General features: G+C 61.2%; 1 protein-coding gene across 2 annotated transcripts; it reads right to left on the bottom strand.

Annotated features, from left to right (window-relative positions):
- Positions 1-571: 571 nt before the first annotated feature.
- Positions 572-10,996, bottom strand: NINJ1 (ninjurin 1). Of its 2 annotated transcripts, none has more exons than XM_036302393.1 (4): positions 10,898-10,996; positions 3,033-3,258; positions 2,381-2,540; positions 572-1,613 (listed from the first exon to the last, which is right to left on the bottom strand). In XM_036302393.1, coding segments are annotated over exons 1-4 (471 nt in total). In that variant the 5' UTR covers positions 10,982-10,996; the 3' UTR covers positions 572-1,612. The 2 variants fall into 2 exon arrangements, with proteins under 2 accessions (XP_036158286.1, XP_036158288.1); XM_036302395.1 differs by lacking the exon at positions 10,898-10,996 and adding an exon at positions 9,301-9,473.
- Positions 10,997-22,663: the final 11,667 nt, after the last annotated feature.

Below are 22,663 nucleotides of genomic sequence, written 5' to 3'. Positions count from 1 at the left end.
GAATGGAAGGAGCTGGGGGTTCCAGCCAGGTGAAGTGAGAGCCCTCGAGACAGGCCAGACCCCAGAGAGCACCAGGCCCTTGTTGGGGGCTCTCAGCCCACCTGGGGCAGCCCCGCTCCCCTTGCTCTCCTGAGAGGAGGGCAGTCACGATGGAGAGTGGGGCCGGGGGGGGGGGGGGGGGGCGGAGACGGTGAGCGCTGGGACTTGGCCTGGGCCGGTCAGGGGACCAGGCGGAGTGCCCAGGAGGAGGCCCCGGCAGCTGCCTGCCACTCTCCCCTGAACGCGAGGAGGCTCCAGTCTAGGTTTCTGACCCCAAATGCCCCCAGAGTTGATGTGGGGACCAGCCACGCCTCCCCAACCCTGACACAGGCACCCCAGGCCGTCGCCTTACAAACGCGCCACGGGCCCTGGGCCTGAGAAGTGCCAGGGAGCCCTGAGCCGGGCAGGGCAGGTGGGTCCCTTCGCTGTGAACAGCAGCCGGTGCAGGGCCTGGCCGGCCCACGGGCTGCCGTGCCGACAGTGTGCCGCCGGAAGGCAGGGGCAGTCAGGCCGGGAGCCCACTGCTGGGAGGTTACAACTGAAGCATCTTTTATTTTTTTGAATTCTCGCCAGAGGATACATGTTTATTGATTTCAGAGAGAGGGAGAGAGAGATAAAGAGAGAGAGAGAAAGAGAGAGAACAAACACATCAGTTGCTTCCCGTACTCGCCCCAACTGGGATTGAATCTGCAACCCGGGCAGGTGCCCTGACCCAATCCAGCCGCAGCTCGTCCTATCGGGACCGCACTCCGGCCACCGAGCCACGGCCGGCTGCAGGGACGCTGTGGAGTCGGCACAGGGTGCGCATCCCTCACGGGGCCCCGCCAGATGGGGAGCACCGGGGAGGCTCCCAACAGAGCGGACGATGACCGCAGTGGCCTGGGCCACGGCCTTGGGCCTGGGCTACGGGAGCTCTTCGACCCATTCTGTGAAAAGAAGACCCTGGGGCACTGGAGACCTGAGACTCTGGTCTCCACCGGGAAACCTGCCTGGAGATGCCAGGCGCCAAGGAGCCGCCAAGCTCCCAGCCTGGAGAAGGCACGTGAGGAGTGAACCAGGCCGTGGCTGCCTGGCGGAGAGGCCGGCACAGGCTGCCGAGCCAGGAGGGAGCTGTGCTGGAAGCCACACGGGAGGAGCAATCATTTTATTGGTCGTTTGTGCTTAGAGAAGCGGGGCTGGGGGAGGTGGGCATACGGCGGGCCCGGGGAAGCTGCTGGTCCAGGCTCCGGGGCAGGAAGGGCAGGGGCCACGAGCTCCCAGCGGTGTGTTGGCTGAGGGGGCATCTCTTTGTCCTTCTGGAAATGTCTCAAGACTAAGGCTGGCCCTGGCCCCTCCCGCCACCCTCGGGCCTGCTGCGTGTCTGTCCACATGGCCCTCCTTGGGGGTCCAGTTCCGCCTCTGGCCTCGCTGCCCCTGCTTCAGGGGGAGGAGCCACGGATGGAGCAGGCCTCACTGGCGAGTGTCCTCCAGCCCAGTCCTGGCTCTGGCGTTCGCAGGGGTGCAGCGCCCAGGCCGGGGCCCGCGGCCGAGGCAGCTCCTGGGGTCTGTGAGGCTGTGGTGGCACAGGCGGGCATCTGCAAAGGGCAGCAGAGCGGTGAGGGCTGCCGGACTAGGGGCCCCGGGCTATCCTGTGACCCTGCCTTAGTGGTGTCCATGGTGTCGGGGCCACTCCGACTCCAGAAAGGCCCCATTCTGACTTGGGCAAGCCTCAGTTTCCCCTCCGGAGTCACTGAGGGCTGGAGGGCCTGGCCCCAGCACACTGACAGGGACCCGGGGAACAGGGCCGGGAGGAGCCCCAGGCTTGGGGAGAGTCAGGGTCATGTTTGAGGACACACTGGGCCATTAATCCCTGGCCTGGTCATCATGCCATGAGTAAGGGAGCACGCTGGCATCCAGGTGCTCTGTGGGGTTCCCACACTGCCATGGGCATCCTGCTGGACAGACAGCTGCCTGTCAGCAGTCCACCCTTCCTCTGGTCAGTCAGGCCGCCCCGCCCTGTGGTGTGCAGCCCTGGCCGGGGTCCCGAGTGCAGGACCCTGGCGTCCCGTGTCCCGTTGCTCCCCTCAAGTCAGCAGAGTGACCTCCTGAGTCTGCCCTGGCGACACTCAGGGTGCTCCACACAGCAGGAGGCCACCGGCCTCCCTCAGCACCTGCCCAGCGGGGTGCCTGGCAGGCGCTGGGCCTCTGAGCAAGGACAGGGCTGCGTGTGGGCGGGAACGCTCCGCTGCAGGCATCGCCCACGAGGCCGGGCAGAGGCCGACGCGGTGGGGGCTGCTCACGGTCAGTGGCCGGAGGGCCTGGGCGGGCTGTGGCGGGGAGTGCCACCGGCCCTCACACTCACCAGAGCCTACTGCCGGGCGCCAGGTCCACCACAGGCTTCTGGACACCGAAGGCCGTGATGAAGATGTTCACCACAACGATGATGAAGACGAGGCCAGTGGCCAGGTTGTTGAGGAAGTCCAGTTTGGCGTGCTTGGCTGGGTTGTTGAGGTCGTACCTGACTGTGGGCGAGAGGGTGTGGACACTGCCCAGGCTGCCCGCACGGGGCCCAGCGGGGCCGAGCATCAGGCCGCCTCTGTCCATCAGAGACACGCCTGCTTTCGTGCACTACTGACAAGGGGCCTGGCCGGACGGGAGCCCAGAGGGGCCTGGCACCTGCAGCCACACAGCCAGTCATCCTGCCAGCCTCCCCTTCAGGTGACAGGCAGGGCAACAGGCAGGTCAAGTAACCGCAGGAGGTCACACAGCAGCCAGGAGGCGGGGAGGCACCCCCAGAGCCCTGCTGCTCCCAGCCCTGACCGCACCTGGGGACGGGGTGGAAGGACAGAGCCACGAGGGGCTCTCAGGGGCACATCCTGGACTGCAGGGCGAAGTGAGGTGCCCCCTCCCGCCCCTGGGCAGCTCTGAGGGCTCCCTGCTCACAGAGTATCCGATGGTGAGTGCCCCGCCCAGGAGGTGCCCGCAGGCCTGCAGGCATGGCCGCCAGCTCATACCCAGGAAGATGAGCAGCACGCCCACGCTGATCTGCAGCACCAGGGAGATGGTGATGAGGGCCACCAGGGGCACGTAGAAGCCGAAGCCGGGGCCCTGGTCGATGACGGCCTTCAGCTGCGAGGCGTTGGCCATCAGCAGGGCGATGTCCAGCATGCTCTCGGCGGCGCTCTTCTTGTTGGCGTAGTGGTTCACGTTGATGAGCCTATTCCTGCCCCAGCGCGTGGGCTGTGGGGAGGGGCAGTCAGTGGGCTGGCCACCGGGCAGCAGGGGCTGCAGGCCCACCCGGGACTCCTCCCGGGACTGGCAGGGAAGTGGGGGCTCAGGTGAGGCTTGAAAGGGAAGCGCTTAACAGAACAAGAGGCCCAAGAGGGTGAGTAGCCCCTGCAAGACCCTCCCTAGGAATCGAGCCCTGGAAGAGAAAGGAGACACACAACCTCAGCACACACGCAGGCTGGAAGCTGCCACCAGTGGCTGCCTGCACGTGGTCTCCCTTCCCGGGCCACTGCCCACGGCCCCTGCCTCCTCTCTAGGTCAGGGGGTGGGGATGCCGGGGCAGAGGTGGCTTTTGGGGTGGGAGGCAGATCCCTTCACTCGTCCAGCCCAGCCGGGAACTGCCTGCCTGGACCCCTCCCCGCCCAGAGCACCCCCGCTGAGCAGGGCGCACAGCAGACTCCAGAGCCGCCTGGGCATTCTATGCTGCAGTTGAGCTTAGATCTTCCTTAAGTTTCATTTAAAAAGTTTAAGCCACGTAATTGCGACATGGTTGACAGGCCATAAGCTGCGCACGTTTAATGCAGACGTTGCAGGGCCGGAGGCAAGTCCCCGCCCAGGCCTCCACATGCCGCCCCTGCCCCTGTGCACAGGGTTTGTGAGGACACGGCCGAGGCCACCCGCAGGGCGGCACTGTGACCCACCGCACCGGAGCCCGCCCCTCGCCTTCCTGCCGGCCACACCACAGGGGAGTCCAGACCCCCTCGCCTCTGCGGAGAACAGCCCGCTCCAAGCGGGGCCCTGCCACTCCCGGCGTCTCCACCTCCAGGGGACCTCAAACTGGCCCTGACTGGCCCTCCGGCCCTGGCCCTTTGTCCTCAGGGGCCGCTGTGCTGCCAAGCTGGAACCGTGGCCTCCTGGGGCCACAGGAGATCCTGTTTCTAGACTCAGGAAAGCTGGGAACGGGAGGCGGGTGTGGGAGGGGCCTCACGGTGCCCGGCCCACCTCCACGCTCGCACCTGCAGGAGGGGGGGCCTCGCTTTGTTAAGCTGAAGGTTAGTCTGGAACAACAGGCCCAGAGGAAGGAAGGATGGGCACACAGAACAGAGCTGGCTCTGCTGCCTGCCCCACTTTCCCTCACGTGAGCGGCTCTAAAGTAGTGAATCCACTCGGTTTAAAATTCCAGACCCAAAGGCACAGGGAAGGCGGCCTCCGCAGCCTGGGCCAGCCGCTGGGCCTCCCTGCAGCCCCCTGTGGGTCTCCCTCTGCCTCCCGCGCCAGGTCTCCAGCTGCGCTCACAGCGGGTGGCCGTGCCTCACGCCTCGGGGCTGCCCCCTCGCCAGGGTCTGGAGCCAGCGGCCACTGCCACGGGCCTGTGCCCCACAGCATGCGGCCACCCCTCGCGCCACACCCAGTGCATGCGTGCCCCTGAGTTTCATAAACCAAGAGGGCCAGAGTGCTCTCACTCGAAGCCACCCCAACGCTCATCCCAGGCTGCACGCCCAGAGAAAAAGCCGGTGCAGACTTACAAAGGGCACCACCTTCTGTGGCCACATACGTACACACGAGCTATGCATACAGATCCACACACACACATCCACACACACACATCCACACACACACATCTACACACACACATCCACACACACACATCCACACACACACACAAACACACATCCACACACACATCCACACACACACACACACACACACACATCCACACACACACAAACACACATCCACACACACATCCACACACACACAAACACACACACACACACACACACATCCACACACACACATCTACACACACACATCCACACACACACATCCACACACACACACACACACACACACACATCCACACACACATAAAACAAAGCCTGTACATAAACATAACATGCACACATGTGGGCACACCGTTATTAACATACATATATTAACATGCACATATATACATACACAATACACATGTATAAGCACACACACATATGTACACGCCCATATGAACCGCTGCCTGCCTCCCCAGCAGCCAGGAGCCACCTGGGAACCTCCTACCAAGACCTGGGCAGTGCAGGGGACAAACACCCTGTTAATGTGCTCCTGGGCCAACAGGACTTCCCAAAACCTCACCTGCGGCCAGGAGCTGGGTGGCTCAGGGCTGTCGGACTGTTTCCCCTAAAAGCCAGGAAGGGCCTGTGGGCAGGGAGCTGACTCCGTGCAGGGCTGCCACCCTCTGTGGACAGGGTCTTGCGGCCTCTCTCTGAAGGCAGCTCATGGTTACCCAGGCCACTGGCCCAGAACACACTGCTGTGCATCCTCCGTCCGGCAGGAGGGCGATTGGGACTTGATTCAAACCCAGGATTTGAACCCAGGTCTGAGGCACCCTGGGTGCCCAGTTCTGGTCACAGTATAAGGGATACTCCAGCCCACTCAGGCTTGAATGAGAGGAGACGGAGGGGACTTCCCGAGCCTCCAGCCCCCGCCCATTGGGCCTGGCTCCACTCTGCCATGGACCCCAATCCTAAGAACAGTGCGGAGCAAGGAGCCGCATGGGAGTCCTGCCTGTCCGCCCGGAGCCCATTTTCACATCTGCTGGGTGACAGACCGAGGACCCCAACAAATCTATGAGGTTCATCACCTGGCCCTCCCCTCTGGCATCCCTGCCCTGAGCCGGGTTCTCTCCCGTCTGTAAACTGGGCTGGCGGGATGGGGTGAGGGGTCCCAGTGGTGGCTGACAGCGGAGGAGGACTGTCCAGGAACGGAGGCCTGACTGGGCCGGGTGTCCCTCATCGGAGCTGCCATCGGGGCCACAGCACAGGCTGTGCCGGCACCGCCTGGGGCCACATCGGCCCACAGCATCCCCAGACCGTCCCCCTCAGCCAGCAAGAGGTCTCCACCCGCTCCAGGCAGGAAGTTTGGTGGGGACGGAGGGGGTGTTTCCGGTGGCAGCTGGGCTGTAGGCTGGGCGCACCCACTTCCTGTGGGCTCAGCACTGGCCTTCAGTGACCCTGCGGCCACATCCACGTCACCTTTCAGAACTTGGCTAAGACCCTGTCAGCCTTGGAATCTGCCAGGAAAGCAGAAAGGAGAGGAGCAAAGTTCCCCCAGCACCTCAGGCTGTGCGTGGCCGAGGTGGCCGGAGCCGTGCCCATCCTGTCCCACCCCCGTGCTGTCCTCAGCTGGCCACAGTCCCAGGATCTGCTGCAGCCGTGTCCCCGGCTGCCCCAACCCAAGCCTCCAGGCAAGACATAGCTGCAGGCCACTTTCACAATAACACTGACACTCACCATTCCTCCCGACATTAGCAAAAAGGAGCTGACTTACAGAAAACATTTCCGGGAAGGCCGGGGAGGGCTGGGCAGATGGGCCTACGTGCTCAAGCACATGGAGAGAGGCATCTCGGATCTCCCCACTGCCCTGGCCCAGAGGGGCTTGTCTGCCCAGAGCTTACATGTCTGACTCCTCCATAGGCCTGGCCACCTGCGGGGCGGACCATACCACCCCATTTCACAAACGAGGAAACTGAGGCTGGATCGACTCTGCACCTGCCCACGGCTGCGCGGTACAGTCCGGCTTCCCAGGTTGTTCTCCTGTGGCTAGGCCCTAGCCGCTAGGGGCGCGCTGGGGACACCGTCCACCCACCCCTGAGGAAGCCCTGGTTTATCCCTCCTCCCAGCAAACCTTTCTTCCTGCCCTCAGGCAGGGACGTGAAGGGAAAGCCTATGACGAGCCAGGAGAGTGTAGGGGAGAGTCATGCATGTCCGGCGTTCGCCCGGGGAACGCGCTGCCTGCGTCCCCACCAGGAGAGGGGCGTGTGTGGCAGGCGGGGATGCAGCACTTCACACATTAACTCCTTTAGTCCTCACAATGACCTCGAGGAGCACACTGCTACCACCCCACTTCACAGATGAGAAACTGAGGCACAGAGTGATGTGCCTTGAACACGACAAGGAAGGTCCTGAGGATGGGAAGGGAGGGAAGAGGCTGGGGTGCAGTGTCGGGTGGAAGTGGGCAAGCTGAGTGGCCCTGTGGCTGCCACCCCTCCAGGAGCTCCCCACTCGTGACCAAAGGAGCCAGACCAGTGTGTTGGCTCACGCAGGCTCCCAGCAAGGCCTGACCTCTCATCACACCTCCTCCCCAGAGCCCACGTGTTTGGTGGCCCAGCCTGAGGGCCTTTCTCTCCCTATTCCCTCTGCCTTGGGTGCCCTACTCCACATCGCGGGGGTAGGGGGCGCACCTGCACCTCTCCAGTCCTCCAGGGCCCACTGCCACCACACCAGCCCCTGGGGCTTCTGTCTGCTCTGCTTACGGGATGCAGAGCCACCCCGTCCAGAGCCAATGCAGTGTCCCACCCCCTCCAGAGCCAATGCAGTGTCCCACCCCCTCCAGAGCCAATGCAGTGCCGCCTCTCTCTCCAGAGCCAATGCAGTGCCCCCTCCTCCTCCAGAGCCAATGCAGTGCCTCCACCCCCTCCAGAGCCAATGCAGTGTCCCCTCCCCCTCCAGAGCCAATGCAGTGTCCCACCCCCTCCAGAGCCAATGCAGTGCCGCCTCTCTCTCCAGAGCCAATGCAGTGTCCCACCCCCTCCAGAGCCAATGCAGTGCCGCCTCTCTCTCCAGAGCCAATGCAGTGCCCCCTCCTCCTCCAGAGCCAATGCAGTGCCTCCTCCCCCGCCAGCGCCAATGCAGTGGCCCCTCCCCCTCCAGAGCCAATGCAGTGCCCCCACCCCCTCCAGAGCCAATGCAGTGCCACCTCCTCCTCCAGAGCCAATGCAGTGCCTCCTCCCTCTCCAGAGCCAATGCAGTGCCCCCACCCCCTCCAGAGCCAATGCAGTGCCACCTCCCCCTCCAGAGCCAATGCAGTGTCCCCTCCCTCTCCAGAGCCAATGCAGTGCCCCCACCCCCTCCAGAGCCAATGCAGTGTCCCCTCCCTCTCCAGAGCCAATGCAGTGCCCCCACCCCCTCCAGAGCCAATGCAGTGCCCCCTCACCTGAGACCGCAGGTCTGCAGCAAAGTGTGCAGCCAAAGCTGGGAGGTGAGCAGGACCCCTCCCTTCAAAACGACTTCCACCCTTCTGGCCTGGTGTTACCTGCTGTGCTCCCCACACAGCCCCAGGCCAGGAGAGAGCCCAGGGAGGAGAGCAGCTCCCCAGCACACAGCCCAGGGCTCCAAGGTTCCCGCCAGGGCAAGGCCAGTGAGCTCCCTCGCCAACTGGCTTCATCCCTAACCAGGACAGACATCCTGGGCCCCAGGCCGCGGGCTTTAGGGAGGGCGGGTAAGGGGCTGGCTGGGGGGGTTGCTGTGAGAGAAGGAGGGAAATGATGGTTGTGTGGGACCGGCTCCACCCAGGGCATCCACGCCACCTGGCGCCTCGCTTGCACGCACTCCTGGGCCCTATCATCTCTGCCCCCACCCCCCTCCAGGCCCTCCCCGCAGGGGGGCAGGAACGGAAAGACTGTCAACCAGTCCCCGAGGCTGTGCCCAGGGCAGCTTCACACCCAGGCTGGGAGTGCTGGGGCCCCCCAAGCGGCCCAGACCACCACCTGGGCCCAGCCCGGCAGCAGGGGGACCAAGGGCAGGAGGGCACCAGCTCTGATGTGGGGGGCACCTCTGCCCTTGCTTGCCCCACGCTCCCCACTCCCCTGGCCTGGCAGGGCAGGCGCTGCACAGGCCGCGGGCGGGTGCGGGAGCGGGGAGGGCCCCAGTGGCCTCAGGTTCCCCGTCAAGGCAACAGGGACTCTGCGGTCGCCGTGGCCGCCGCGGGTGATGTCACTGTCTGCCCGCCGCTGGCCCGGGGCCTGGAGGCGGGTACCCCTCCCGCCCGGGCGCAGGGAGCAGATAAGGCGGCTGCAAGTTAGAGGCTGCTGGGAGGGGGTGGCCGGCCGAGGGGAGATCGGGCGCCCCTGGCCCGCCCGATGGCAGCCGGCCGCGCTCCCCCTCACCTGCGGGGCGGCGAGACGGGGGGAGAGGGAGGGGGGGCGCGGGGCTCACGGGGCCCGAGCAGCGGCGCGAAGCCCAGGGAGGCCCCGCGGAGGCCGCGCGGGGGAGGGCTTACCGGGGCATCCCGGGCGCCGGGCGAGTCCGGCCGCAGGTCACCGTTGAGCTCGTACCCCTCGGGGACCGAGTCCATGGCGCGCACGGCCGCCGCCGCCTCGCTCCGAGCCTGAGGCCGCCCGCTCCCCGCCGCGGGTGTCCCGTGCGCGCCGCCCCCGGACCGGCCCGCCTCGTCCGCCCGCCCCAGGCCCCGCCCCGCCCGGCGCCCCGCCCGCCGCCCCGGGGACTCCCAGCGCTCCACCCTTCCCGAGGGAGGACCCGCGCGGCGCCCCGGCCCCTCCGCCCCGGCCCCACCGCCCCCGTCGGACAATTTTCATCCACAAAACAAGGCCCGGGACGGGCCATCGGCAAACCGCGGGAGCCCGCGAAGGCCGGGGCGGGGACCGGCGCCCGGCACACGGTGCGCCCCCGAGGCCGCCTCCGCCCTCTGCGCCCCCGCCTTCCGCCCGGGGAGCGGGACGCGAGGGCCTCCCACGCACTCGCCCGCCACCCCGCGTGCCCCCGGTGGCCCCTGGCGCCCTCCAGTGTGCGGGGCGGGTCAGAGCCCGGGGCTCCCGCAGCCCTAACTGGTCCCAGAACCTGGGCCTCCGAGGTGCCGGCGCGGAGCCGCCAGTGTGTGACCCCCAAGGGAGCGGCTGCTGCGCCCTCCTCTCGGGCCCCTGACCCCCTGACCGGGCCCCAGGCACCTCTGCCTTCGCCCCCTCCCGGTGGAGACCCCGACTCTGCCTTGCCCCCCGCGTCCGTTGATTTCCGCTCTGAAGCCCCTCCCCCCGGTGTGCCCTGAGCAGAGCTACCACCCACCCCGCGCTCCTCCAGCCCCCTGGGGAGGCAGCTGGCTGCGTGGGTGCCAGGCTGCGGGGCTCCGTGAGCTGAGCTTCTGCCAGCAGCTGTGTGGGCTGAGGCAGGAAAGGGGTCCCCTTAGCACGCGGCCGGGGCATGGTCTCCCCCAGAAACGGTAGCTCAGCGGGGTGGCCCCTGAGCCCCGCTGGCTGCGGGGGGGCGCAGTCATTCCGGCAGTCAGAGCCGTGCTGTGTGCCAGGCCCCAGGTCGCTGAACTGTGCTCGTGGGGCGGCCCTGCTGGGCCCAGGCGCCCCGCTCGGCTCTCCCTGGGAGCAGGTGTTCCCCGCACCTGACGGAGGACACTGAGGCACAGCTGGGGACAGGCCCCGCCGGCCAAGCACTCCGGGAGGTGGCGCAGCTGTCTGAGTGGTGGCCCCTGTGGTCTGCCTGCCTGCCTGCAGGTGGGCGCCTGTGGGGGCTGGAACCCGAGGCCGTGCCCAGCACTGCTCTCCACACACACACACACACACACACACACACACACACACACGCACACGCGGGCCCTCCCCCTGCTGGCCGCTGTGTTCTGTGTGTGAAACTGAAGGCATGGAAAATGCAAGTCACCCTGGGGATTTACCAGGAGAGGAATCATCCACTCAGCCCTGGTCAGGCCTCCCTGTGACCCCGGGCACATCCATGCCACCCGTTGGGCCCCGGCTGCTGTAGGACCTGCTCACGGAGGCATTCGGATCTGGCCCCTCAGGGCTCTCCTCCTCTGGGGCTGAGGTCAGGGTGTGTGTGCTGCCCCAGGAGCTCACCCAACGGCAGGCAGCCTCGTCTCTCTGTCCTCCACGCAGACCGCCAGCTGGGGGCTGGGGGCAGGGTCCCCTCCGCGGCGGCATTCCTGCGGCTGTCCCCAGCGGGCGGACTGCTGTCAGCCTACCTCCCAGCTACGGAGGCAGCTCAGAGAGCCGCTCAGTTCCCGGTCTGCCTCCCCTGCTACAGGCACAGGAGCGCAGGGTGCTGGGGCCAGTCAGGCCTGGCAGCGGCCCTTGCAGCGGCCCTTATGCTCACATAACCCAACCTGCACTCAGGAGCCGCTGGGAGTCCAGACTTAGACGTTGGCGCCCTTTGCACAGAAAGCACGTGCCCCTGCCCCAGCCACATGGGACTCACACCCCCACCCTCCCAGGGCAGCGCTGGTTCGGAACGGGCCAGGGAGAGGCGGCCAGGAAAGAGGTCCCGTGTCCATGTGCAGAAGGCAAGAGTGGAGGGGTGGGGGGAGTGAAGGGGCTGAGGAGCCTGCCCCTGCCTGTCCTGCACCACGAGTGTCTCGGTGGCTCAGCGGGGAGTTGGGGTGCCTGGCCTCCCACCCTGAAGATGCTGTCCTGTGGGGCTCCCGACAGCTCTGGTCTGGGGTCCCGTGTCCCTGCGTGCAGAAGGAAAGGCCGTGGTGGGCAGTGGGCCGACAGGCCTTTAGGTCTGGGTATGTCGCCCTGCTCTGTAGGGAAAACACGTGTGCAACTCACGCACACATGCGGACACGCACGACCGGCTGCACACGCAGCGTTGGCTGAGTGCACTTGCCCCTCTGAGCGGTGAGACTGGGCCATGCCTCCTGTCTGTAAAGTCGGGGTGCCGTGAAGAGGTGCCCCTCCGCACACTGCTGCTTGGAGCAGGCAGCCTCGACCCGGGGGCAGGCCCAGAGGTGCAGCCTCGCTCTGCTCCGGGCACTCCCTCACCGCCCCCCTCAGTGGCCCCTGGAGAAGCGTGGGTGTGGGGAGGAGGTGCGCTGAGACACCCTGTCTGTGGAAGTGGCGGGCTCCTGTCCCTCTCCATCTCTGAGAGGCGGGAGTGGGGCGGGGATGAGACAAGCTGGAGGTGGCGAGGCCTGCCCTGGCATCCTGGGCGGAGGGAGGCAGCCCTGGCATCCTGGGCAGAGGGCGGCAGGCCTGGCATCCTGGGCGGAGGGTGGCAGGCCTGTGCGAGGTCCTGGCCAGGAGGCTGGCTCTGCAGCTGCAGCTCTGCCCTCCTGGGCCCCGGGCCCGCCCACACATGCCCACCGCCAGGAGCAGCGCGCCTGGGGCAGCGGACACTCCCTAGGAGCTGGTGGCTGCCCACGGGGCACCCCGGGCACAGTTACATGGCAGTGGGTGGGGCCCAGTGCTCTTTGCTTCTGTCAGGCACTTTCAGGAACCACAGCCCCCACCAGGTGGTGACAGCGTGAGGGGGAGGGCGGCCACCGGAGGAAGGTGCCCGCCATCGCTCCCACTTTGAAGACAGGGGAGGAAGCGTCGCTGTGTCACATGGGCAGCCGGCCGAGCCTGGTAACCGGCCAGTAACACAGTGGGCACCTATGCAGGCACACCGCCCCCTCGGCCCTTGCAGGACTTGACATGCCAGGGCCACATGGAAAGGAGCAGCTGGCCCTCGAAGGCCCTGATCCCCAGAAACAAAGTGGGTGCTGAACTGCCTTGCAGCCATCAACAGAGCCGGCGCCGCAGCGGCTGGCTCCGGCAAGGGGTCCCAATGCGCAGGCCGTCTGCTCGCCTGTAGCCCGTCTCTCCCCGGCACGGGTAGGCCTGGCTCCACTGTCAGCTACTGGCACCTGTGCCGGCAGAGCCCTTCCCCAGCAGTCAGGGCAAAGGCAGCGGGGACAGCGCTCAGCCCATGGGAGCCCTGACTTCGGTGCAGCAAGTGGTGCCCCGTTTACCTGTAGCTTCGCGTGCCCTGGCCGCTTCCTGAGGGTCGGGGGGCTGTGCTGTCCTCACGACTCCCTCCTTCCTGCTGCCTGGAATACGGTGCAATGGCCGGAGCTCCCGCAGCCACTGGCCCAGGAGGAGAGCGTGGGCTGGGGGTCTCGCACAGCCCAGTGAAGACAGAGAGCCTGTCTCTCCAGTGGGGCACTGAGCCCAGACCCTCCCCAGTGCCACCTCCGCACTTCTCAGGGGGAGTAAGAAAGAAGTCTGTCTTGTTTTGAGAGCGCTGTAATCTTTTTTCTGATATCCACAGCTGATCTCAATCCTATTTTTCTTTTTTTTAAAAAAAAAAGAACGAACTATATTCTTTAGAAATAGTTGTTTTATTTTTTTTTAAATATATTTTATTGATTCTTCACAGAGAGGAAGGGAGAGGGATAGAGAGCCAGAAACATCGATGAGAGAGAAGCATCGACCAGCTGCCTCCTGCACACCCCCCACTGGGGATGTGCCCGCAACCCAGGTACATGCCCTTGACCGGAATCGAACCAGGGACCCTTCAGTCCGCAGGCCGACGCTCTATCCACTGAGCAAAACCGGTTTCGGCTCAATCGTATTTTTCATATATTTTCATTAATAAATCATTTTTTCTTTAAGCACAGAACATAACAACAGATTAAACACCGCCCCTCCCCTCAAGCCTATGTTGAAAAGCACATCCCACTGGCCAGCTGAGGCCCTCCGAAGTCTTCTTTCGAAAGTCCTCACTCCTGGGTGCGCCCACTCCCCTCCCGCCGCCCTTCTCTTGCCCATGGACTCCCGTTTACCTCGGGGCCTTCGCATGGCCCCTGCCCCCAGGCTCCGCCTTGTCCCCTGACTGCAGACTCCTGTCTGCCACAGCCTCTGGCCCTCACCATGCCCTGGGTCAGGCCTGAAAGCACTGGTCTTGTTTGTGTGGGGCTGACTGTGCCCTCCCGGGGCCCAGACATAAAGCCCAGGCACTGCTGACCCGCAGCCCCCCCACCCCCACCCCCCCGGCCACCTGCGCGGGGCACACCCTGGCCACGTCCCTTGCTCAGCCTCCCGGCAGCCCTCAGCGAGCGGGTGCGGCCTGTGCTGCACAGACTGACAAGGCCACGCTGGAGCCGCCCAGCCCCGGGCTCGGCTGGCCAAGAGCGGAGCCAGTGGCCGCGGGGAGCGTGGAAAGGAGGTGCCCTTTGGGACCCTCGGGGCAAGTGGTCTGTGGTTTGGGGAAGAGCAGGCGCCGGCAGCCAGGTCTCGTCTGGGTGCCCCTTCCTCTTCCCGAGGTCCCTGCTGGCTGTGGCCGGTGCCAGCGGTGGGGAAGCTGGGCAGGCCACGGCTGCCCCTTAGGAAGCTGGGTCTGAAAGCTTCACATCTGGCCCAGGGGCTCAGCGGAAGCTGCTGAGTGAGCAGTGAGGCGAGCAGACCCCGCTGACTCCCTCCTGCCTTCCCTGTCCAGGGCCAAAGCCTCTTTATTCCCCAATCTGGGTGCTGCCTCCTCCAGGGAGTCCCAGGTGCCCCGAGGGCATCCTCTCTGTACCCTGAGGTTTTCCTGCCCCCTGCCCCATGAGACTCCCCCCTTACTGGGGCTCAGGAGCTGCCTCCTGCGGTACCCCAGCATCCAGGTGCTTCCCAGCCCTGAAGGCTCTGAGTTGTGACATGACCTCGTGGTTCTGGCCGAGTGGAGACACTGCCACCCAGAGCCGGGCTGGGCCTGACGGTGCTGCCGCACTCCTGCTTCGGGTGGGGAAACAGGTTCCCAGAGCTGAGGTTGAATACAGGCCTCCTGAGCCCACCCACCCACCCTCCTGAAATGGGTGCCGAGAGCCACCCGGAGGCCATGGTGAGGCCCGAGGGAGCCGGCTTTTCCCTGGAGTGTGGCCACCTCAGACCCCAGGCCAGCACGCTCCAGGGCCTGCGGGAGCGGGCTTCGGGCCTGGTGTGCACCTGAGTGGGGAGGGGACGGCAGGCGGCCTCATCCAGGGGTGTCCTTGTCCCGCTCTGGCTGGCCAATCTCAGCACCATGAGGGACAGGCTCACCAGCCCCCGCTTCCGTTTCTGCCAGGCCCAGGAGGGGTTGCTCTGAGGACCTCCCTCTGTGCCCTGAGGTGGGGACTAGGGTCAAGTCATGGGTTTGACTGGGGACCCACTTCTGGGCACGAGCCATGTGCTCCTTCCCGCGGCCCTCCCTGTGCCTCGGCCTGTGCCCTCTGCTGTGGCAGGTCTGGGCCTGTCCGTGTGGCCACGGAAATGGCCGCCCTCAGAGGCACTGTTTGCAGTCGTTTCACCGGTGGCCTGGGTTCCTGCCACCGGTCACCTCTCACGGTCGAAGAGCAAATGCAGTCCAGCAGATGCACGCACTGCCCACCCAGGGCAGGCGGAGACCTTGTTTGCTGAGACCCTGTGGTGGGGCGGCCGGCGGGGAGCGGGCAGCTGTGGCTTCTGCCTCCGTCTGAAATGCTGGCTTCCAAGTTCCTTCCTCTGCTTCCTTCCTTCCTGCCTGCCAGCTCAGGCTGACCAGATCATCTGGGAGCTGAGGTGTTCCATTTGATTGCCCAGCTGCTGCCTACAGACTAGGGAGGGCGTGGTCAACGGCAGGGGCTCCGGGGCCGAGCCCCAGGGTCCAGCGCAGGGTCAAGGCGGTCCGGACGCCGGCCTCTTGGTGGGACCAGCTGCCTGTGCCGCTCCTGGGTGGTGTCTGCACTGGGCAGAGGCTGCCGTCTCTGGGGCGGCTCCCCGAGCGCCACATTCTCTGTCCATGGCTCCAATGGCACCGGGGTCGGCAGGCCTGGTGCTGGGCAGAGCCCAGGGCAGCATGCAGCTGGCTCTCACTAAGGGCATCTCCCAAGCTGATGGAAACCCAGGCAACACAAAGGGGTTTTTATCCGCTGGACGGCAGGTCCCCCTCTGCGCACAGGGAGGACAGACAGCCTTTCAGGAAGCCCCGCAGGCTGGCCCTCCTGCTCGGCAGGGTTTTCCAGATCCTTCTCCAACCCATTACTCATTCTGTCCTGGCAGGGCCTCCTGCCTCTTTCCTGCAGAAACCATGAGAAAGGAGAAAGCTGAGAGGGCAAGAGAGAGATGGAGGGGCAAAGAGGGAGAGAGATGGGGCCTGGGAGACAGAGGGAGAGGGACTGAGGGGGTCGGAGAGAGCTAGACAACAGAAACATGGAGACAGGTGAGTCTCATCTCCCTGGGGTGCTCTGCCTCAGCGGCTCCCTGGGTGTGAACAGGTGAGTTTATGCCTCCCCTGACACCCTCTCGTTAAGCTGAGAGCAGGCTTCACACTCCAGGATGTGACTTCCTGTCCCTGAAAATGCCTGTGCTTCCCTCCCAGCCGGTACAGTGTGGCTGTGCTGCTCCTGCAAAATGCACGATTAAGTCACAGTTAACTCCTAGTTGACACCTATAGTAGCTAAACCTTTTCATGTGTTCAAACCAACGTTACTAGTTCTTTGGGAAGGTTAAGAAGTAGCTTGGTTGCTAGTAATAGAGACCTTCACTTTCACATCTATACCCTTGTCTGGCCTCCCTCAGTCACTGGGCCTGTCTCTGTGCCCAATCAATTACAGCCAGGTGGCCTGTGGGATGTCAGAGGCTGGGTCACAAAGGACATGGTGGCTCTGGCCTTTCTCTCCTTGGTCACTCGCTCTGGGGAGCCAGCCACTTTGTCATGAGGAGACCGGGTATAGGGAGGAGCCGAGGCCCCTGGCCGGCACCTACTGGCCGTGAGGGAGTGAATCACAGGAAGTGGATCCCCAGCCCCAGTCAAGCCTTCAGATAAGACCTCAGCCCACTTAGAGTCACCCTGCAGAGTCACTGCTAAATTGGCCCATAGAAACTGATAGAGACAGTAAATTAGTTCTTTTTAAAGCCACTAAGTCTTAGGGTAAGTTGTTTCACAGCCATAGGTAACTTAAACAGTGAAGATTTGGGTCAAGAGGCCAAATTCTGCTGTGGCGTCAGATAACCCCAACACAGTGGTGGCAATCACACTGAGGGTTATTTCTCACTCACGCACATCTCCTGTGCACCCAGGTGGCATCCCGGCACCAGTGTATTTCACTCTAGTAGCAGGTCACTTCCTGTTACATTCAGAGGCCGAGTTGGGTCATGTGATCAAACCCAGATGTATGGAACCAAGAAAGTAACTGGGCACACTATGCGCATTGTTTCTGCCATAGGAATCAAAGTCACTACAAATGGCTACTACCTATTTTTAAAAATGACCTCAATCTAAAGATCATAATTTCAATCATTTTGAAATTATGATTCACAACTTTTCACTTCCTATGGAATAAACGAAACCTTTTTTCATTTTAAACCTGAGAGTATCCAAACTTCCACAGTTGTTACAAGACAGAAACTTGAAAACAAAGCAACTCTTCTTCACAAATATCTGATAACTAGAGGCCCGGTGCATGAATTCGTGCACAGGTGGGGTCCCTCGGGGTGGCCTGCGGAGATCGGGCCACAGCTCGCACCCCCTGCCTCACAGCCCCGCAGCCCCACCTGGCACCCTGCCTTGGCCTGGCACCACCCCCTCACCTGCTCCACCATCCTGCCTGCGGGGTGATCGATTGGGGCTGGGCTCCCCTGCCCGGCTCCCTCAGCACCTGGGAGCCAGGCGGCGGCCCCACCGCCACCGCTGGTCACCATCTGCAGGATGATTGGCGGGGTGATCAGGCCCCACTACACCCACCTTGACCTGGAGCCACCCACTCACCTGCTCCACCATCTCGCCATGGTCCCTCTCGTCGGGGCCCATCGGGGCCAGCAGTGCCTCCACTGCGGCCTGCTGCCAGCACCATGTCACTGATGCCTCCATGTTCCGCACCACCCCCTGTTGGTCAGTGCACATCATAGCGAGCAGTTGAACTCCCAGTCTCCCGGTCAAACTCGCGGTCAAATGACCGCCCGAGGGGACAATTTGCATATTAAGCTTTTATTGTCTACTGGAGGCCCAGCACACTAAATTGTGCGGGTAGGGTCCTAGGCCTAGCCTGCGATCAGGGCCATCTTCTGTCCATTCGCCAGTCCCCAGGCTGAACACCGCCTCCGCCGCTGGGGCGGGTAGGTCGCAGGTGCGCTCCGCAGCTTCCATCAGCGCCGCAAGCCCCAGCAGCAGCAGCAGCGGCGGTGGCAGTGATGGCAGCGGCGCCCGCGTGAGAGGCTCCAAGCAGGCAGCACGTTCCATCAGCGGCCGGCCCAGGGCACATGCATGGAGGTGAAGTCGCTGGCGCCTGCTTTCCTGCTGGCCTGAGCCCCTGAGCAGCCGGGGATGAGCTGGGGATCCCAACGGCCTGACAGCCAGCCCGGTCCTCCCGCCACCCACCCTGGTTCCCTGATTCATCATCACTGATCCATCGGAGCCTGCCGACTAGTGGGAGGGACCAAGAGGCCAGCCGTTCCGCCCGTGCCAGTCCCCAGTCCCACCACTGCCACCCACCTGCTGCCACCCACCGCTGCTTCCCTATGGTTCCCTGTTCACCAGCAGGCGGGGGTGGGAGGGTGGGGGAGTTGGGGGAGGGGAGGGACCGAGAGGTGGTCAGTACCTCATGTTGTTGCCCTAGCCGGTTTGGCTCACTGGATAGAGCAGTGATGGTGAACCTATGACACACGTGTCAGGGGTGACACGCGAACTCATTTTTTTGGTTGATTTTTCTTTGTTAAATGGCATTTAAATATATAAAATAATATAAAAAATATACATCTTTGTTTTACTATGGTTGCAAAGATCAAAAAATTTCTATATGTGACACGGCACCAGAGTTAAGTTAGGGTTTTTCAATTTGCTGACACGCCGAGCTCAAAAGGTTCACCGTCACTGGGCTAGAGCATCGGGCTGGGGACTGAAGGGTTCCAGGTTCGATTCCGGTCAAGGGCATGTACCTTGGTTGCGGGCACATCCCCAGTAGGTGGTGTGCAGGAGGCAGCTGATCGATGCTTCTCTCTCATCAATGTTTCTAACTCTGTATCCCTCTCCCTTCCTCTCTGTAAAAAGTCAATAAATATATTTTTTTAAAAACACCTCATGTTGACTGGTTGAGCGGTCGATCTGGTCGTTAAGCTTATGGTCCCTGGCCTTTTATTATATAGGATAATAATAAAAGCATAATATGACAGCGGAATAACCGTCTGGACGACCACACCAGGACACCTACTGGCACCAGGCCAGCCACGGCGGGTGTGATGCGATTGGTTGGGGGCCCATGATCGCCCCACAGAGGGAGGCCCAGGCCACTGACTGGCGGATGGGCGGGGCCTCCCTCTGCGGGGGGCAATCCATCGCAGCACCCCAGCTGGGTGGGCAGGGCCTACCTCTTTTGGGCGATCAATTGCAGATCCCTGTGATTGATCACCCCAAAGAGGGAGGCCTCAAGTAGAGAATATGTATCAAAAGGCTAAATTGTCTATTTTTTCTGATCCAAATAATTTTGCTTCTGGGAATCTAAAGAAGCATTCTTTACTGTCAGAAAGCTTTACATATAATTCACCATAGTGTTGTATGCAGTAAAGAAAAATCAGAGGCAACGTAGGTATAGACTGCAGTACCCCTGTGAGAGCGCCAGTGACCAGTCCGAGCAGTGCTTGAGTAGAGTGCCTCCCAGGCGGGCGAAGGTCGCAAAGGGAATGAACGCAGTGATACGCACGCTTACAGAACAGAAGCACTGAGACTCTGCGCGTCTCCTCGGGCGATGGGAGGGGTCGCTGCTGACTCGACAAGCTTCCTCCAGTGGCCCCGTAAGCCTGCCGGCCTCCTTCTCCATCCACCTGTGCAGATAATCGCATGTGTATTTCATACCAAGGCCAAGAAGGAAAAGGAAGGCACTTACCCAGAGGTGCTGGAGTGTTGGGTCCCTAATCAGAGGGGGATGTACTGGCTTCCCGCCTTCTCGAGGCGACAGCTCCCTGCGTTCTTGGGAGCTTCCCCAGGAGCAGGGACAGGGAGGGTGCAGCACAGAGGATGCTCTGGAGCAGCACCCGGAGGCTGGTCTTGTATCCATAGGAACCAGGTGGGGCCCACCATGGGCTCCTGGGTGCGACAGCCAGGCCTCCCACTCACTGGCCCCCTGTGCCTCCCTGACTCACACCGCATGATGCCAATGACCCTCCAGTGCCCACACCCCTAACATGCCAATCCATACCATGCCCACCCCCATAATGCCCACCCCCATAACGCCCACCCCCATAACGCCCACCCCCATGACGCCCACCCTCATAATGCCCACACCCCATAACGCCCAACCCCATAACACCCACCCCCATAACGCCCACCCCCATAATGCCCACACCCGTAATGCCCACCCCATAATGCCCACACCCCATAACGCCCACCCCCCATAACGCCCACCCCCATAACGCCCACCCCCACAATGCCCACCCCCATAACGCCCACCCCCATAACGCCCACCCCCATAATGCCCACCCCCATAATGCCCACCCCCCATAATGCGCACCCCCCATAATTCCTACCCCCATAATGCCCACCCCCCATAATGCCCACCCCCATAATGCCCACCCCCATAATGCCCACCCCCCCCATAATGCTGAGGCTATTTGGAATCATTTTTGGTTCCATATAAGTTTTTGGAATATTAGTTATAGATCTGTGAAATATGCTGTTGGTATTTTAATAGGGATTGCATGAGGTCTATAGGTTGCTTTGGGTAGTATGGACATTTTAATGATGTTGATTCTTCCAATCATGAACACAGTATATGCTTCCACTTTTTTGTATCTTCCTCTATCTCTTTTATTCAGTGACTTAGAGTTTTCCAAGTGCAGGTCTTTTACCTCCATCATTAAGTTTATTTCTAGGTACCCTATTTTATTTTTTGTAGCAATGGTAAATGGAATTGTTTTCCTGGGTTCTCTTTCTGAGAGTTCATTATTAGTGTATAAAAATGCCACCGATACCTGGATATTAATTTTGTATCCTGCTACTTTGCTAAATTCATGTTTTAATCTAGTAGTTTTTTGGTGGCTTCCTTAGGGTTTTCTCTGAATAGTATCATGGCCCCACAGCTTTATTCCCCGGCCATGGCCCTGGGTGCGTGGCCTGATGATGCTGTGGACTATATTCTGGGTAAGGGAACTTCGATAGTGGCCTGTGCTTTATTTTATCACTAGAAGCCCATTGTACGAAGATTCACACAATAGGCCTTCCTTCCCCTGGCTGCTGGCACCAGTTTTCCTCCGGCAGCCGGGACCCAGGCCTTTGGCCTGGCCGCAGCAGAGAAGCCAAGCCTCTGCAGTCTTCAGTCTTCAGTCTTCGCTCTGCACCTGCATATGCAAATTAACTGCCATCTTTGTTGGGTTAATTTGCATAGTCTCTCTGATTGGCTGGTGGGCGTAGTGGATTGACACCAATTAGCATGTTTCTCTTTTATTAGTGTAGATTTTTTTTTAAACTAGTGGCCTGGTGCACGGATTCATGCACATTGAAAAGAAATTAATTAGAAGAAATATTTTAATATTGCTATTCGCCCTTTCTCTATAATAGAAGTGTCAACCAAATTCACGATCGACAATGACAGATGGAAAAACACATGTGCGATTGGCACCAGCTAGAGCTTTATATGTACTGCACATGCACAAATCAACTTAGCCTTTTATATATATAGAATAAACTTGCTTAATTAGACCTGCTTTCTGATTTAGCTAAACATTTTCCCAGCCCAGTGAAGCACCCCAACTTCTCTTTCAGGTAATTGTCAGCAACACAGCAGTAAATATCAACAGGAAGCAGATTATTATTGTAGATCATGCAAAGAGAACAAAGCGTAAAATATTTAACTGCAGCAGTGTTTGACTATATTCTGTGCAGTGACAAAACCTAAAGTCATTTTCAAGTTCCACCATTTCTTACTTCTTTTTTTAAAAAATATATATTTTATTAATTTTTTTACAGAGAGGAAGGGACAGGGATAGAGAGTTAGAAACATCGATGAGAGAGAAACATAGATCAGCTGCCTCCTGCACACCCCCTACTGGGGATATGCCTGCAACCAAGGTACATGCCCTTGGCCAGAATCGAACCTGGTACCCTTCAGTCCGCAGGCCGACGCTCTATCCACTGAGACAAACCGGTTAGGGCCATTTCTTACTTCTTTTCAGTCGGGTCAAGTTTCTAAATTTTCTAAATCTCCATTTTCTGGCTAATGAAAAGAAAATAGGATTCCACTGAGTCTCCTATATACCTACTCCAGGACTTCTGTGAGGATCAAATGAGATGAGGCACGAGAAAACACTTCATAGACATTTGTTTAAAGTGTAAAACATTTGCACCTGGCTATAAAGTAAGCCGTGTTCTGAGCTGAAGAAACTCCAAGGGGGCTAGTCACTAGGCAGAGGAAGCCAGGCATTGCTATGTGACGTCATTACCCGGAGCCCACAGCCACCATTTCTGGGCTGGGCTGGGCTGTGGGCCACATTTTGTGCCATGGGGTCTCTGCAGAATTGGCTGCGATTTGGTGGGCTGTCACTCAGGGGTGGTGGCAGGGCCTGTGTCCCACTTGGGGGAAGCCGAGTGTTGCTTTGTTGGTGCCAGGTCTGCGGTGCTGTTTCTTTGTACATGGCCAGTGTGCGTCATGGCAGCTCCTGCATTGAGCATCTGCCCCCTGGTGGTCAGTGTGGGTCATAGTGACCAGTTGGATGGCTGGAAGAACACTTAGCATATTAGCCTTTTATATAGATAGATGTGTTTTAAAATTGATTTTAGAGATAAGGAAGGGGGAGGGTAAAACATGGATGTGAGAGAGAAGCCTTGTCAGCTCGCAGCAGCCCTTGCTCTGAAGTCCCTTCTCCTTCCTTCTCTTCAGCCTCAGGCACGCGGGGGCAGTATGTTTATTATCTCCTGGG

Source organism: Myotis myotis, unplaced genomic scaffold (assembly GCF_014108235.1).
Source record: "Myotis myotis isolate mMyoMyo1 unplaced genomic scaffold, mMyoMyo1.p scaffold_m19_p_31, whole genome shotgun sequence".
Lineage (NCBI taxonomy): Eukaryota > Metazoa > Chordata > Mammalia > Chiroptera > Vespertilionidae > Myotis > Myotis myotis.
The sequence above is the reverse complement of the archived record's forward strand: the minus strand, read 5'-3'. Positions and strand labels throughout refer to the sequence as shown.

What these genes read in the sequence shown, in the direction of transcription:
- NINJ1 (XM_036302393.1), bottom strand. Translation starts at nt 10,981, where the DNA reads ATGCCGCCGCGGAGGGGACCCTGCCCCCAGCCCCCAGCTGGCGGTCTG. An exon ending in ACGAGGCTGCCTGCCGTTGG is followed by an intron (nt 3,259 to 10,897) that starts GTGAGCTCCTGG and finishes CCCTCCCCACAG; the next exon opens with CCCACGCGCTGGGGCAGGAA. An exon ending in CGTGCTGCTCATCTTCCTGG is followed by an intron (nt 2,541 to 3,032) that starts GTATGAGCTGGC and finishes TCTCGCCCACAG; the next exon opens with TCAGGTACGACCTCAACAAC.